The sequence below is a fragment of the Aquarana catesbeiana genome, linkage group LG03 (assembly GCF_042186555.1).
Source record: "Aquarana catesbeiana isolate 2022-GZ linkage group LG03, ASM4218655v1, whole genome shotgun sequence".
Classification (NCBI taxonomy): Eukaryota; Metazoa; Chordata; class Amphibia; order Anura; family Ranidae; genus Aquarana; species Aquarana catesbeiana.
In genome coordinates, this window is record NC_133326.1 from 153,947,832 (window position 1) to 153,965,219 (window position 17,388).

The 17,388-nt window shown below is 42.1% G+C and overlaps 1 protein-coding gene across 1 annotated transcript in view; it reads right to left on the bottom strand.

Annotated features, from left to right (window-relative positions):
* CEP41 (centrosomal protein 41) overlaps positions 1–17,388 on the bottom strand; it is a 67,133-nt gene that overhangs the window by 19,196 nt on the left and 30,549 nt on the right. The window contains exons 3-7 of the mRNA XM_073619427.1: positions 17,220–17,267; positions 11,527–11,588; positions 7,681–7,753; positions 2,056–2,212; positions 1,611–1,780 (exon numbers count right to left, since the gene is read on the bottom strand). Of these exons, the coding sequence (XP_073475528.1) occupies positions 1,611–1,780; positions 2,056–2,212; positions 7,681–7,753; positions 11,527–11,588; positions 17,220–17,267 (510 nt within the window). The remainder of the gene's footprint in view (positions 1–1,610; positions 1,781–2,055; positions 2,213–7,680; positions 7,754–11,526; positions 11,589–17,219; positions 17,268–17,388) is intronic.

Consider the following 17,388-nt stretch of genomic DNA (forward strand, 5'->3'; position numbering starts at 1 on the left):
GTTCTGAATACAGTTCGTTGAGGTTGCTTATTCATGGTTTGCAGATACATAGTTATTGGTGGCGCGTTTGTATTTTTTTGTTACTTTGTTTGGGTCCTTTTTGTATTTTTGACTTACACGAGCAGCTGCACCGTTTTGTTGTTTTTTTTTTACATATGGTTAGCGCAAAATATACTCTTTTGATACAGTTCTAAAACATTGCTGGCCAACACTAATGTACAGCACTGGATTTTTTCCCTCTATCTGTAACTCACAATGCAGGCTGTTTCATACTTGTCTTTTTGTGACTCTTCACATCCCCTTGCTTCACTTGCTGAATGAACTTTTTTTTTTTATTCTTTGGCCACGAGTACCTATCATGCCATTTATAAGAATTTCAAAGATTTCGCTGGGTTTAGCAGCTGCCACAACTTCACTACTTAAATGGGGTACACACTAAGAAAATCGTACAAACGTTTGATTTTTCATGATGTTTCACAGCAAATCGGAACCGCCGAAAGAAAAGTTGTACGAAAATTCTTGCGAATATTCTCGTACGACAAAGGCTTATTTTGTGGTTTATTATTTCTGATCATGCGCAGCCTCTTTTCTGATTTTTCTTGTACGAAAATCATACAAAAAAACGGTACACAATTAGAACAAAAATCATTCGCTCTGTTCCCGTACGAGAAAAATTTTGGAGCTTGTCGTACGAAAATTCGGAATCAGCTGTCGAAAGTTGTGTATACACACACACACACACACACACACACACACGAAAATCGTACGAAAATTCTTTGGACAAAAAGGGTCACCCCATTTTCTTATAGTGTGTAAGAATGAAACTTTAGGGACATGCAAAAATACTGTAGATAATAGTAGCACAATCAACAGAGAGAAAAAAAAAAAAAAGCTGTGGGATTTACTAAAACTGGTGCACACAGAATCGGGTGCAGCTGTGCATAGTAACCAATCAGCTTGCAGGTTTTAGATTGGGTTCACGATGAATGCGGGTTTGAAATCGTGCGAGTTCAGCTGAACTTGCACGATTTCAAAGCGCCATTTCAGTCCAACTTCGAGGGCGATTTGAGAGACATCTGTGTGGGTTCAGGCACAGATGTCTATTGATATCTCCCCCTAAGTTGCCAAAAGTAGTGCCGGAACTACTTTTGGGAATTGGTGCAGTGCCGCACTGATTGAGACGGCGTGGTTGCCGGAAATAGGCTCCGATTTGGCATGTTAAATTGGCCCGATGTGAACAGGGGCTTATTGGCGAAGCTTAACTGAACAAGCTAAAGTTTGAAGCCGATTGGTTACAATGCAAAGCTGCACCAGATTCTGTGTGCACCAGTTTTAGTAAATCTCACCCTGTGCCTGCTGATTCTTGTCTATAACCTGCCTGTCACATCATTTAAAAACTGTCACCTTCCTCATTCAGCGATTCATAAAATTATAAACAGGTTGCATAACTTAGCGCAGTGGCATGCAGAGTTATTACATCTATTACAAGGTCCCTGTATTTATACCAAGTCTAAACAAATTTATTTGTATTAAAAAAAAAATAAAAAATAAAAGCACATTACTAAAGCTAACATTAACAGCTGTATGTGATATCTTGCTCATATACTTACCCCCAATAACATGGCACTGGTCATAGCAATCTCTGTCACGTACATCCAGCAGCAGGAATGGGCAATCTGGGTATGGTTTGTCAAGAGGCCCTGAGCTTGGAGAGGGTGCAGGTTTTGATTTTTTCTTGGGATCATTATCCAGGTCCAATTCTCCCACTCCACTAATAACACTAAATGAGAAAAATGTACATTTAAAACAAAAAAAAAAAAACAAAAACAAAAAAAACAAAACAAAAAAAGAGCAATAGTATTTATAAACATAACAGTAGTGATGTGGATAATACTCAGGTGTCTGGAAAGAGTAATACAGGTAAAGGTGCTCCTTCTGGTAACATGAAGTGGGGGTTCTCCTTTACTCTAGAACAGTGATTTTCAAGTCTGCTCAATATGTACAGTTGTAATATATTACTATACACAAATTATAAAGCTCTTTAGTATCACTCACCTCTGCAGAGTGGACCGCGCAGAGCTCAAGGATTCCCCACCTCCCACATGATCAATCAGCTCGACGGGGCTTAAAGGAACACTGCCAGGACTGTGTTTGCCATTGGTCCGGTCTGTTGCAAGCTCTGCATCTGCCTCTGACATGACTGAACTGTTATCTAAAAAAAAAAAAAAAAAAAAAAAAAAAAATTAAATTTCAAAAAACAAAACTAAAATACGATACAATATTTTATATGTCAGCTATGTAAATAGTCAGATTTAAAATGACCATCAGGTGTAATTCTTTAGCAGGAAAGTCAGTAGGTCACTCACACAGTGGTCATACAATAAAGATCTAGTTGGTGTATGAGACAACAGCCAGAACAGTGCAGACCACAGATCTCTGCATAATACAGGCAACTGAAGCCAATATCTAAGACCATTGACATTTCATATTCTGTTTTAGTGGTTTGGCTATTGATCAGCACTAGGGTTGCCACCTCATCCCTTTAAAACCAAACACATATAATGCAGATAAGGCACTAAGAGTTCAATTACCACTTTAAAAGTAAACTTCCATCCTTAAAGTTTTTTTTATTTCTTGCACCGTTTAGGAGACATTTACTGACATCACTGGCACATGCACTCTGAAGAAACCTGTGCCGTTCCTTCAGAGCCCTGTGCCGTGATCGGCGGCTCCCGCACGCATGCACGGGGGTGACGTCATTGCGGCTCCGACCAGTCACACAGCCGGAGTCTGCGAACCCGGAAGCAAGACGGGTGAAGATTGGAACTTGTCTCCAGCGATGACATCGCATTGCTGGAAGGCTTCATTTGCAGGCAAGTTTCACATAATGTGCTAGTATGAGTTATAAGCACATTATGCCTCTGCCTTGCAGGTTAGAAAAAACAAAAAAAACATCCAGCGGTTCACAACTGCTTTAATAAGCCACAAAACCTGTGTATTTAATAGGTGTTCGATTTTAAAGGGATGTGGTGGCAACCCTAATCAGCACCTGCTTCATGCACATTAAAGTGTAACACCATGCAAAAGCTAAATACACCGTTCACATTGGCAAGTACAACAGTAAGCATAAGGATTTGTAATTGTGGCAAGCCATTCTTGTCATACAAACATTCATAAGATCACTTTGCTATTTCGTGGCTTATCATTACTGCTTTCTGGGTCAGCTCTCTGCTCACAGGAGATGGATAAATTGTGGTGCAAACAAATGTTAATGCACCAGCCACATAAAAGTTTGCCTCTATCTATATAGATCTCAGAACAGTTGGAGAGGTTTACAAAATCAGATCAGGATACCTGCAAGGTTCTGTCCTAAACCAAACATAAGCACTCAGATGACAAAAGCATTTGTTTGGACATTGAGAAGGTAAAGGCTGTCCATAGATGATTCGCATCTCGGCCGGTTCGAATTCAGCAGAATCGGAGAGATTCGAACCATGTATGGGTAGGCTGAATGTACCAAAGTTGATCAAACGATCAACTTGGGTGCAACCAGCCTGCCAGGTTTTAAATACAATTAACTCTAGCGGCTGATATAGCCACTTAGCAATAATCACTGAGTTCTCAGAAAATACAATGGCTTGGTGGGAGGGACTCCTGTCAACCCATTGTTGCAGGAAAAAAAAATTATTTTGCTCCGTGTATGGGCTGCCAAAGGAGGAGGCATGACTTCACACTACTTTCTAGCCATTCTGATCACAGGATCCTCCTTGTTGTGTAGGACTTTGAGGGTGCCCCATAAACAGATTGTTACCTGAGCCACTTAAAGTTGTACAAAATGAGAGACTCAGAAATACAGTACTATGAAGCAGTGAAATCTATTCACTGCTTTATTCTCCGGCATTCACAGAGGAGATCTTTCTCCTCTGTGTGCCCGTTTAGTGTTGGGGAGGTCTGAACGAGGTAGAAGGAAGTTAAAAATCTTCCTCCTTCCCCCTCAGATCCCACAGGATTCTCTCTTCACTCCCCGATTCTCCACCGCTGAGCTGGTGAATCGAGGAGTGTGAATTTTGACACAGATCGCCAGTGAAGCGCTGAGATCGCAGCTTCATAAACTGGCTGTTTCTGTGTGAGTCAGTGAGGATTCTCAGTGTGCGGAGATCATCGGCGGGAGAACATGTTCAAACACTTTCTCCCCCGATTATCTCTGGTTCATAAACCGTTTATGGACTGTGATCAGCGGCGATCCTGGGGATCACCGCTGTTCACTGCTTCATAAAAAAACGGACACCTTCAGAAAGCCCCTGTTCACTCTATACGGTATTAGCTGTTCTTTGTACAGTAGGGAAAATATTTATTTGATCCACTGCAGATTTTGTAAGTTTGCCCACTTACAAAGAAATGAAGGGTCAATAATTTTTTATCATAGGTGTATTTTTAAATGAGACACAAAATATCAACCAAAAATAAAGAGAAAAAAAAAAAAAAAAAAAAAAACACAACACAATACAAATGTTATCAATTGAGTTGCAGTTCAGGGAGTTAAAAAAAAAAAAAAAAAAAAAAAAAGTATTTGATCCACTACCAACCAACAATAATTCTGGCTCCCACAGACTGGCTACAGTATGTGCTCATGTGGTACACAGTCCTGTAATTTTAAAGTGGAGTTCCACCCAAAAATGGAACTTCCACTTTTTGGATTCCTCCCCCCCTCCGGTGTCACATTTGGCACCTTTCAGGGGGGAGGAGGGAGCAGATACCTGTCTAATACAGGTATTTGCTCCCACTTCCTGGCATAGATCACCGCGGCGCTTGCGGTGACCTACGCTACTTCCGGCACCTACACTGTCCTCCCCCGCTGTATTCTGGGAGACACAGAACACAGCGCGACTCACGCATGCGCAGTAGGGAACCAGGAAGTGAAGCCGCAAGGCTTCACTTCCTTATTCCGTCACCGAGGATGGCGGCAGCAGCAGCCGAGAGCCGAAGGACGGAGCGGCTGCCGACATCGCGGTTGCCCTGGACAGGTAAGTGACCGTATATTAAAAGTCAGCAGCTGCAGTATTTGTAGCTGCTGGCTCTTAATATTTTTTTTATGGCGGACCTCCGCTTTAAGAAGGTGCTACTAGCAAAAACTTGTTATGTGTATAAAAACAAAAAACAAAACACACACACACACACACACACCAGTCCATAGAATCTCTTTCTTCAATTCAAACCTCACCATCATGGGCAAGACCAAAAGAGATGTCAAAGGACGTCAGGGATAAGATTGTAGAACCGCACAAGGCTGGAATGGGCTACAAGATCATCAGCAAGAAGCTTGGTGAGAGGGAGACAACTGTTGGAGCGATTATTCACAAATGGAAGAAATACAAATATAACCATCAATCGCCTTAGGTCTGGAGCTCCACGCAAGATTTCGCCTCATGGGGTAAGGGTGATTATTTGAGAGATCAACCCAGTACTACACAGGAGGAGCTGGTGAATGATCTCAAGGTAGTTGGGACCAAAGTCACCAAACAAACCATTGGTAACACAATACGCCGCCATGGATTGAAATCCTGCAGCACCGTGTGTCTGAGTTCTTTTTCCTTCCTTTTTCTCCTTCCTTCTCTAGACTCTGTCTTTCCTTATGCCCTCCTACCGTCTTTCTGGTTCTTCTTGCTCTTGCAGACTCCATCCTTTGGGGTTGGTCTCAGGAATGGGCTCACCCTTGGGAGGACTGCGAGTAGGTTGTGGTGTATGGCCTTTTTCCCCTTCCCTTATCGCCTTAATTATCCTTTTATAGCATCCCAAATCGCATGAAGGTTTAACTATAATTGTTATGTTTGTATTCCTTTTGGATTCTTCTGTAATACCCGATAATGCCTTAGCCCCTGCGTGGGCGACCTATATGCTTGCTTTTGATTTCTTACACTGTGGCTTTAAACCAATAAAACACATTGAAACAGAAATCCTGCAGCGCCTGCAAGGTTCCCCCCCTCAAGATGGCACATGTACAGGCCAGTCTGAAGTTCAAATGAACATCTAAGGCCATTTTCACACTGAGGCGCTTTACAGGCGCTATAGTGCTAAAAATAGTGCCTGCAAAGCACCTGTAAAGCACCTCTGTCACTCCAGTGTGAAAGCCAGGGTGCTTTTACACTGGAGCAGTGCGCTGGCAGGACACTAAAAAAAGTCCTGCAAGCAGCATCTTTGAGCGCTTTAGGAGCAGTGTATACACCGCTCCTAAAGCGCCCCTGCCCATTGAAATCAATGGGCAGCGCCGGCAAAGCGCCGCTGCAGCGACACTTTGAGGGCGCTTTTAACCCTTTTTCGCCCATTAGCGGGAGGGTTAACAGCACGGTAAAGCGTCACTAAAGATAGCGGCGCTTTACCGCCGACGCCCTCTTGCCCCAGTGTGAAAGTGCCCTAAATGATTCAGAGAAGGATTGGGAGAAAGTGCTGTGATCAGATGAGACCAAAATTGAGCTCTTTGTCGTCATTAACTCGACTCGCCATTTTTGGGGGAAGAAAATGCTGACTATGACCCTAAGAACACCATCCCTACAGTCAAGCACGGAGGTGGAAACGTTATGCGTTGGGGCGGTTTCTCTGCTGAAGGTACAGGCTGACTTTGGCGCATTGAGGGGCCAATGGACGGGGCCATGTATTGTAGAACCTTCTTCCCTCAGCCAGAACACAGAAGATGGGTCGTGGATGGGTCCTCCAGCATGACAATTACCCAAAACATACCGCCAAGGACACAAAGGAGTGGCTCAAGAAGAAGCACATTAAGGTCATGGAGTGGCCTAGTCGGGCTCCAGACCTTATTCCTAAAGAACATTTATGGAGGGAGCTGAAACTTCAAGTTGCCAAGCAACAGCCAAGAAACCTTAAGGATTTAGAGAAAATCTGTAAAGAAGAGTGGACCAAAATCCCTCCCAAAACGTGTGCAAACCTGGTAACCAACTACAAGAAACGTCTTACCCTCTGTGTTTGCCAACAAAGGTCTCTCCACCAAGTACCAAGTCATGCTGTGCTTGGGGATCAAATACTTAATTTTACTCACTGAACTGCAACTCAATTTATAACATTTGTATCGTGTTTTTTCTGGATTTTTAGTTGATATTTTGTCTTGATCATTTAAAATACACCTATGATAAAAATTATAGACCCTTCACTTCTTTGTAAGAGTGCAAACTTATAAAATCTGCAGGGGATCAAATAATTTTTTCCTCCATGGTTTATTGGTCAGTCTGCTCATAGGCACATGGTAATGACAGCAGAATCAGCAACACAGAAATTTCCTGACCCATCCAGCTAGGTTTTCTTCAATTCAAGCATCTCCACTCCATACATGGTTAAAATTTTTGTGAGAAGAGTTTATTAAATTCAATTTTATGAATCTGTTGGCAAGTAAGCAATTACCTAGTAGAATAGGCCTAAGGCTGTTTTCTGGAAATGTGTAATGCATGATGGGTCAATACACCTACAATACCGACACAAAAATTGTACAGTAAGAAGCCAGCATTACATTGTCAGCCTTGTTATAGAGAGGGCAGCTGGGAATAAAATGTGCTGGGAGTTAAAAACATAGTTCATGAAATAAGCTGAAAACATAGTTTAACATCACTAGTATTTTCTCCAGGGAATCAAGTGACCGACATCCAATACTTAAACTGTTTAAATTTTTATTACCTTCCAGCCTCCGCAACTCCTCACTGGTAATTTCAGCATCGCTCTCTTCTGACACAGATGCCACTTGAACTACCTGTATATGATATTATATTACTAAGACTTTTTACTCTTCATTCAGCAGGACAGATCATCCCAGTAAGGGAAGAACAGTGAAAAGGGGATTTGAGCAATGATGCTGAACTCTAATGCCCCGTACACACAATCGGATTTTCAACGGAAAATGTTCTATGGGAGCTTTTTGTCGGAAATTCCGACCGTGTGTAGGCTCCATCGGACATTTTCCATCGGAATTTCCGTCACACAAAATTTGAGAGCTGGTTCTCAAATTTTCCGAAAACAAAAACAGTTGTCGTAAATTCCGATCGGGTGTACACAATTCCGACGCACAAAGTGCCACGCATGCTCGGAATCAAGCAGAAGAGCCGCACTGGCTATTAAACTTCATTTTTCTCAGCTCGTCGTACGTGTTGTACGTCACCACGTTCTTGACGTTCGGATATTCTGACAAGATTTGTGTGACCGTGTGTATGCAAGACAAGTTTGAGCCAACATCCGTTGGAAAAAAAAAATCCATTGATTTTGTTGTCAGAATGTCCGATCGTGTGTACAGGGCATAACAGTTGCTGTGTCTCCCACATTTTCTTCCCCCCCCCCCCCCCCTCCCCCCGTACATTAATACATAAACCAGAAAAGAAGAAGAGAAAGTAAAAAACAAAAAAGGAATAACGCTTACATTTTCAGAAGATTTATCAGCAATGCTTACCTATCTATTCCAATTCTTTAAACGCAAAATAAATTCAATTCAGGTCAGAAGCCTAATTCCATGTGTCCATATATAAAACCCACTAGCTCCATTTGACCCTAAACTCCTTGTGGCAATCCTGTTGGGCAGTCATTTCCTCCATCCTCATCAAATGACACATCTCCGCTATTTATTCTCCCACCTCCAGAGGTTTTATAGACTGCCAGTGTCTAGGAATTTAAGTGATTGTAAAAGGGACGGGTTTTTTTCTATAAAAATAAAAAAATATGTTATACTTACCTGCCCTGTGTAGTGGTTTTGCACAGAGCAGTCTAGATCTTCCTCTTCTCAGGTCCCTCTTCGGCTCCCCTAGGCCCCTCCCTCCTGTTGAGTGCCCCCACAGCAAGCAGCTTGCTACTGGGGCACTTGAGCTGAACTGCAGCTCTGTGTGTCCATTCAGACATGGTGCCCCAGGTCGCCCCGCCCCCTCACTCTCTTGATTGACAGCAGCGGGAGCCAATGGCGCAGCCGCTGTGTCTCAGCCAATCAGGAGTGAGAGTCACGGATGGCCGAGGCACTCGTGGACATTGCTGGAGAGGGATGGGGCTCAGGTAAGTATTAGGGGGTGCTGGGGTGGCTGCTGCATACAGAAAGCTTTTTATCTTAATACAGTAAGAAAAAAAAAAAAAAAAAACCTTCTGCCTTTACAACCACTTCAAGGTTCTAGCGGCAGAAGGTTTTTTTTTATCTTGATGCATTCTATGCATCAAGATAAAAAGCCTTCTGTGTGCAGCAGCCCCCCTAATACTTACCCGAGGTCCCTCTAGATCCAGCGATGTGCACGAGTGCCTCGGCCATCTGGGACTCTACCTCCTGATTGGCTAAGGCACAGCAGTGGCAGCTCCCGCTGCTGTCAAAATCAGTTAGCCAACGAGGAGATAGAGGGGGCAGGGCCAAAGCGCAGCTCTGTGTCCGAATGGACACACAGACCTGCGGCTCAGGTGCCTCCATAGCAAGCTGCTTGCTGTAGGGGCACTTGACAGGAGGGAGGGGCCAGGAGTGCTAGCGAGGGACCAGAGAAGGAGTATTTTTGGCTGCTCTGTGCAAAATCATTGCACAGAACCGGTAAGTATAACAGGTTTGTTATTTTTAAAAAGAGAGAGACTTTAGTATCACTTTAAATTGAGGACATGGAGCCAGAAATCACTGAGAGCAATACCACCTGTGGGTTCCATTTAAGATTTGTCGACAATACTTTGTTAGAAATCTGCTCTACTGCCTCCCAAAGTGTCTCCTCATATTAAAGAGATTTTAAAGCGGACCTTCACCCAGACTCCTAGGCTGTCATTTAAAAATAGAGTGGTTGTACACCCAAGGAGAAAAAAAACAAAAAAACAAAAAAAAAAAAAAAAAACCACACACACACCACACCACACCTTCAAGGACAAAGGCATAATGAGCTAGTATGCTCAGCATACTAAGGTGAAATACTCACCTTAGATCGAAGCCCCCGCAGCGGTCCCAGCACACTGTTCTGCCCATGACATGACTCCCAGAGTTACTTCTGGGGATCGCGGGCTCCAACGCTGTGATTGTCCAGAGCCGCAATGATGTCACACCCGCGCATGCACGCGGGAGCCTCCGGTAACGGCACGTCATCTGAAGCAACGGCACGAACGAGTCATTGCTTCAGTGCCCATGTGCCGCTAACGTTGGCACATGTTGATACAGGGGATATCTCCTAAACCTTGTAGGTTTAGGAGATATTATAGGCTTACCTGTAGTAAAAAGTGGATGTAAAGGGTTTACAACCACTTTTTACTACAGGTAAGCCTATAATTAAAACAACATTTGTACAGTAACATGCAGGCTTTTAATTACCTTGAAGGCCATATTATTCTTATTCTCCTCAGTGTTATCTTGAAGGCTATTTTTACTAATGGCAGAAGATAATCTCTCATTTTACTTCCCGGAATAGTATTCCTAGTGCCATGACGACGCTTGGCAAATCCCACGTCAGCACACTCAGAGGTCTGATAATACATGTCCATTCGGACATGCTTACAGGCGAGCTCTCCCAGGAAGCACTGGTGATATAGCCTTCCCAGGAGGCAGCTGTAAGGCCCGGGCTATGCCACCAGTGCCTCAATAGACAAGGAAGTAGAATGCAAGTAAATGTATGTAACACAAAGTTTTGATCGAACAAACGGCTTGCAGATGTTTTGTGAACTGCATTTCCAGGCACATGCACCTGCAATGTTTAGTTTTGAAAGGAAAAAGGTGCACTTTAAAGAGCACCTATGCTTTGATGGGCAACTCCTTGAAAATCAATTACCACTGAAAAACCAAATACATACAATTACTAGATGTGCAGCATTAAAAGGTGCCATAGTCTGCTACTTATTGCCTTCTACTCTGCAATAAATACCCCTGTGCCCTGCTATTTTGTCTAATGACATCAATCTGCTTTTTTGGGGGTGTTTTTTGCCCTTCCAGAGATTATCAGAATTGCAGATTTGTCTTACCAATTTGCTAAACCTCTGAGTATCAGTACTACCTGGACATAGAAGGGGGTATACCTACAAAAGCTTGTCCCGAAAAGTTTTCACTCAGCTTTGTTGTTGCAAGTGTTCTAATACAGTGTTCTCCACCCTGTCCTTAAGTACCCCCAACAGGCCATGTTTTGGGAATTTCTCTTAGATAAAACAGATGTCCAAAATACCAAGCCATTGACTGATTTAAAGCACCTGTGCAAGATAAAGGAAAACCTGCAAACATGGCCTGTTGGGGGTACTTGAGGACAGGGTTGAGAACCACTGATCTAATACAACTAACAAGCCACTTAAAGTGTAGGAGGTTAGAAAAAAAAGTTAGAAAAAAGTATGAAGCAGTTTTCTTCACAGGGTAATAATGCCTTTTTGGACCTTTTCTAACCACTAACTCTGATGATCTTCCTAACCCACTCATTTCTAAACCAGCGCCATCATATTGTCCAGATGAGGCTCCCAATTAAGATACAGTGGAACCAATCACATAGCTGTTTTTATCTCCATTTATTTTCATGCAAAAAAAAAAAAAAAATTAAAAAATGGTAGATTACGAACCAGCTGGGCGAAAGTAGGAACCTTGATCCTCTTGAAAAGTTCATCTTTTTTATATCTGTAATCTAAAATAAATAAGAAAGGTTTTTTTTTTTTTTTTTTTTTTTTTAAATATTGCTAAAAATAATTAGCATAAAGAAGTCTAAGTTAAAGTATACATATTGCCAAAAATATTTGTATAATTTTAGCAAAGCATAATGGGTTTTAAAGAGATTCCTTTTAAGACAATAAAGCACCTGCAAACAATATACTTGGACAGATTGTTAAACAGCTTTGGCTTTACAAATCAAGGTACATGCACTCAATTAAAGTCATTGTACAATGTCCATTCATACTGGTATGTCCAATGACTGTACTGCTACATCTACTACCTCTTGCATCTTCAGTATTCTAACAGATTCTATCAAATCAAAATTTACAGATGCATCTGGCCCTGGGTTGATAAAACCAAATAAATCTTTAAAATGACCACATTCAGCATATTTTCAAATAATTCATAGCAATTTATTTCCCTTCTTTAGAACACTACCACTGCCGTATTACCAGGACTGGTAAGCGAAACCTTAAAAATAGTATTGTCAGCCTAGTTGAAACAACCCCTATAATAATAGGCATTCTAAATATCTGTATGGTTCAACCTGGGAATATAAAAAAGTGTAAATTCATAATAAAATATAAAAAGGTTGCCATTTTCACTTGCAGGTTCAAATCTCAGAAAAAGTGTGAAAATGCATTTAAAATCAGCAAATAAAAAAAGACCATTATTGCACATTTCATTATCCATTCATTTAGAGCATACATACATTCTAAATATCCACCGTGGTGGTTTTGCTCCTCTGCAATTTAAATACTGCAGCATTCCATCTTCAACAAGCATAAATCCAGCCATAGGGAGCCTATTAGATCTCTAAGTTAATCATGCACGTTAGATGATCAATCTCATAAAATTCCCAGCAGAGAGATTACCTGGTTCTGTTTGGCAGAAAGCTTCATCAGAGCTTTGGGACATTATTGATGACTTGGGTACATCTACACCAGCAAAGGCAGAATCTGGTCTGCAGACAGAACCAACTCGGCAGGACTGTGAAAGTGGAGCAAATGGCCTGAACCTTGTTCCACATTCACTCATTATGCCTCGGCCTGAAACAGTCAGACCCATTGTGCTGTGTTTTATCAGATTTGTATACTTTCAGACATCATATTCCCTCCATTGTTCTCATAGGACAGAATTACTGTACTTAGGGTTTGATTACACATGGATAGGGGGTACCTTTACCAGGTGTTACAAAAGTAGCTATTCTAGCATCCCTAGAAGCTTTAGATTATACAGCACATGGGAAGAGACAAAGATCTGTGTGTGCTCATCCCTCTCCTGCACAAGAGTAGAAAAATAAAACGAAATTTGATGAGCACCAAGGGAATTTAATGCAACAAAACAGTGTCTGTCAGGACAGAGAAGAAGAATGCAGGAATATGACTGGATACAATTACCAGAAATATTATAATGACCTAGAAAATCTGATTTCCTTTTAAAACTTATGAAATATGGACTTTTTTTTTTTAAAGAGTGAGAGATGTTCGTAGATCTGCAATTAAATCTTTTACGGACCAGCACATTATTTTCAGGAGGAGAACTTTACAAGTGGGGGTGCAAACTGAAGGGAGTAGTCTGGGCGCACACCTTTCTGCTTCCCTTTGCTTGCCTTAATCTGGCCCATGAGGCACCATACCTGCCACTGACACCAACGGTGGGGCACCATTCCTCCCACAGACGCCAATGATGGGGCACCATTCCTCCCACTGAAGCGAAAGATGGGGCACCATTCCTCCCATTTACACCTATGATGGGGCATTATTCCTCCCACTGATACCAACTATTTCTTCCCCAAACAAGGGGCATTGTATATTTCCACTGGGCACAGTGTACCCCCCTAAAGTCCGAGGGACAGTAAACTGGTCTTTGCTTAGAAAGTTGGAGACCTCTTTCTTTTAGATTTAAGCCTCTTGCTTGTGGCCCCAGTTAGCGACATTTTTTTTTTTTAAAAGACATTCTCTCTGCCCCTCCTGCACACCAGAACACAAATTAAATATACAAACCATCCAGCACAGACCTTCCATTAAGCTTCAAATAACTTTTATTAGGCATCATAACCGTGCCATAAGACACAATCTATAGTCATCATCAGCACTGTCTTAGATAATCACACTGAAATCCTGAGAATGGCAATGAGTGTGTCATAATCTAGTTGACACAATGAAGGCTTTGGTAATTAAACCCATTAGGCCCATTGCACATGGAGCAGTGAGTCCCACTTGGCATTTTAGGGAGCCCGGGGGAGACAGGTGTAGCGTCCAGCCCCTTTGCAGGCAGCCTGTCTAGGTCACCTGTCACTTCTGGGTGTGCTTCTCCTAGCCAAGCCAGTCTATTGTTAGCACTTTAAACCTTCATTAGCAAAGGCTTTATGGCATGACACTTAAGCAGGTCATAGATTAAGCGATTTTCTTTCCTGCAAGAAAGAAACTCACTTGATTCCACAATCAACACAGTAAGTTTTGATGGGGGAAATCCCTCCCGCAGAGCGATCATGTTCTCCCAGCAGGGGGGCAGGGGGAGCCATCCCTGCCTGGATAACACAAATATTACTGGTAGCAGCTATAGCTGCTGGCAATAATCACATGCTAAAAATCTGACATGCTGGTTGTACCAAAGTTGATCAATAGATCGACTCGAGTACAAAAAGCCCGCCCATAGGTGGATCGAATCTTGGCCAGTCCTTGCTGATTCAATCCATCCATGGCTGGCTTACCAGCCAAAAGAAGGAATGGCCACACTCTGTACTCGATCAAAATTCTTTTATTCAGAACATCCCAAAGTGTTGACAGAAAGCTGGTAGATGCATTTCACACACTCCAACTGTGCTTAGTTATTACCTTGGGGATGTTCTGAATAAAAGAATTTTGATTGAGTACAGAGTGCGGTCATTTCTTCTTTTGAAGAAGAATTAAATGCAGAGGCGAGCCGTGGCGGGCACCTGTCCAGATCATCAGGCCTTCAAAAACTTAGAAGAGTTACATTAAAGCGGAACTATACTCGCCTTCAATCCATAGATACGCAATCCTGTAACTCCCCACCGGCCGCTAACATCTTTGCGCGGACGGCTTCCAGGTCTCAATCAATGGCTGCTGTCACTGGCTGGGCCAAGATGATGCCGCACATGCGCGGGAGTTCCGTCAGCTTCAGCATTGCTGAATTTGTGCAGTTGCCGTGCACAGCTTACTGTACAGGGGCAGACAAGTAGCTTTATTGCAGAAGAAGAAACAAAAGCATGTCTCTTCTGCATTAAAAATCCTGCGTGTTGGCCCATTTTCATTAACTAGCATAAAGGTCCTCTTTAAAGTGTAACTAAACCCACTGATTTAATGGTTTCCCAAAACTGTTACATTCAAGGCATGCCATGAATGTTAACAGTCATAGCTGCTTCTACTCTCAATCGAACTGCCAAGCCATCAAATGGCTGGTGTCATAACTGAATACATGTGCAACACCATGGCAAATGCATTTCAAACAAGGGCTAGGAGAGCAACTTCCTTGGTTGAAATAGGAGGGTTTAGTTCCGCTTTAACAACAAGAATATATCCGGTTGTATAAGAAAATACTGGTCATAGGCACCAAGCAGTGCAGGAAGCTAAGATGGCACATTATGTAGAGAATGGCACCCATAGGAGGTACACCGTCTGGTCTTGTTCAAAAGGTACATTCATGCTGAACAAGAAAATATGGGTCATTAGACCGTAGCCTGTAATCATAGGGAAATATTGATACAGTTAGGAACTTTGTAACTGAAAGAGGGTCTGCTGAACTACCACGAAACAGAGCCACACCCCTAAGCCCCTCTTCAGATCATTGTTTAGGTCATTTTGGTAAACGCCTTTTTTAGGAGTTTCTGAAAAACCAAACGCAAGCCATTCTGAGGGTAAAAAGGACTCCGATATACCCGATCAGTATTAGGCTACATTGAACTGCTAGAATAAAAAAAGAGACCAGGAAACTTGTTAAAGAGGAACTTTACTTCCTTCTTTTCCTTCCTTCTCACCTGTGTAAAGATATGGGGGTTATATCTGGGCCACTAAAAAAATATGGATAGAGGTAGAAGGGAAGTATAGAAGAAATGCAGTGGTTTTCCTGGGGAAGGAGGGGAGACCACCCTACTTGCACAGTTACACAATTTAGGTATAAATAATGCTGAAAAGGTAACTGCTGACTTTAATGACAATGTATTGCCAGTGTTAGTGGTCATGCATAGCACCATTAAGGTGGTTGAGGTACAGCCTTTGGTCAGAGCAGGGGATGGTACTCAAAGTCTACTCCTTGCTCTGACCCCATGGATTCCATCTCTGCTGAGCTTCCACCACTGTTCTGGTTTGCAAGGCAGCTCATCCTGTCCTTAGGACAGACTCACTCAGACATCGTTCAAAAATTCTTGCAGAATCAGCTATGAGGCCTTCTGCTGAGAAACTAAAAAAAAGGTAAGAAAATATTTAACTTTTTTTTCAGAATGCAGTGTGAATGGGAACACGTAAGCTCCTGAGATGTCTATTTCTGCAGTACCCAGTGGTCTAAATGTCACACACGAGCCTAGTGTTTTAAAGCAATGCAAAGGTTACAGTAAGTAATTCAATCTTCTGGCCTAATAATGTAAACATTTTATTTAAAAAACAACATTTAGACTTCAGATTAAGCTTAAAGGATAAGTTCACCTTTCTACAAAAAAAGAATACATACACATTTTTTTGCAGGAAAAAAACAAAAAAACAAAAAACACACACAACATGTGCATTTATTATCTTTTGTAGTTAGAGCCTGTTAAGCATTGCATCATACAGGTAAGCTGATACTTGCCGACAGGAAGACTCAAAGAACTACCACAGTGCTCCACAGCGCCATAGTAGTTCATTGAGAACTACAAACCGAGAGCTGCTAAGGATGGCGGGCTTGTAGTTAGCTGGAACACACAGAACTAGGTTTATGAATGATGCGGCCGTGTGGGCAGAGCCCCACCACAGTTTTCAAGCAGTGACAGCTAGACAGGAAAGAGGGGGGGGGGGGGAGCAGGCGGCAGCTGCAGCACTGGGAATATGTTACACATTCCACCCTAAAATCAGGTGGAACATAGAACATGTTCCCAAAGGTGAATTTATCCTTTAAGGGTCCATTCACACCAGACCTCATGCACACGGGCATACTATAACACTCCTATCTGTGCTGGATTTTTCTGCCACTCATTCTACTGGCCACTGGAATAAATTTACGTGTATAAATTATATGCCTAAGCTTCTCTCTAAGCAAAGCTTTGGAACATTTATTTTTATACCTCCAAATACTCTTCTTAAAATGCTGGATTTAAACATCCAATGTGCATGGCCACATAGACTAACATAAAACTTCCTTTAAAGGCCCCCCCCCAAAAAAATAAAAAAATAAAAATAAATGCTGTACACCAGCTTTTTTTATGCCCATGTGCAAGAGTCCTTTATCTGAGGTTTTTAATTGCCTACAGTTAATGGCCTTATTTCTACTGAACCGATTTATAATTTAGTGATATTTAGGAGTCCATGATTAGGCAGAAGAAAAGACACAGTACACGGTGACAAAATATGACAAATAAAGCAATATTTTATAACGGCATTATACTTACTTCTCTTTATTTCTTCAATCCGTTCCAAATACTTGGTCATGCTGCTACCTTGTGTGGGGGAAAAAAAAAAAAAACATGAAAACTGAGCTTACGCTCCAACTAGCAATAGACTATTGCAAAAGACAATCAGCTCAATTCACTAAAGATCGCATGCGATATTTGGGTCACG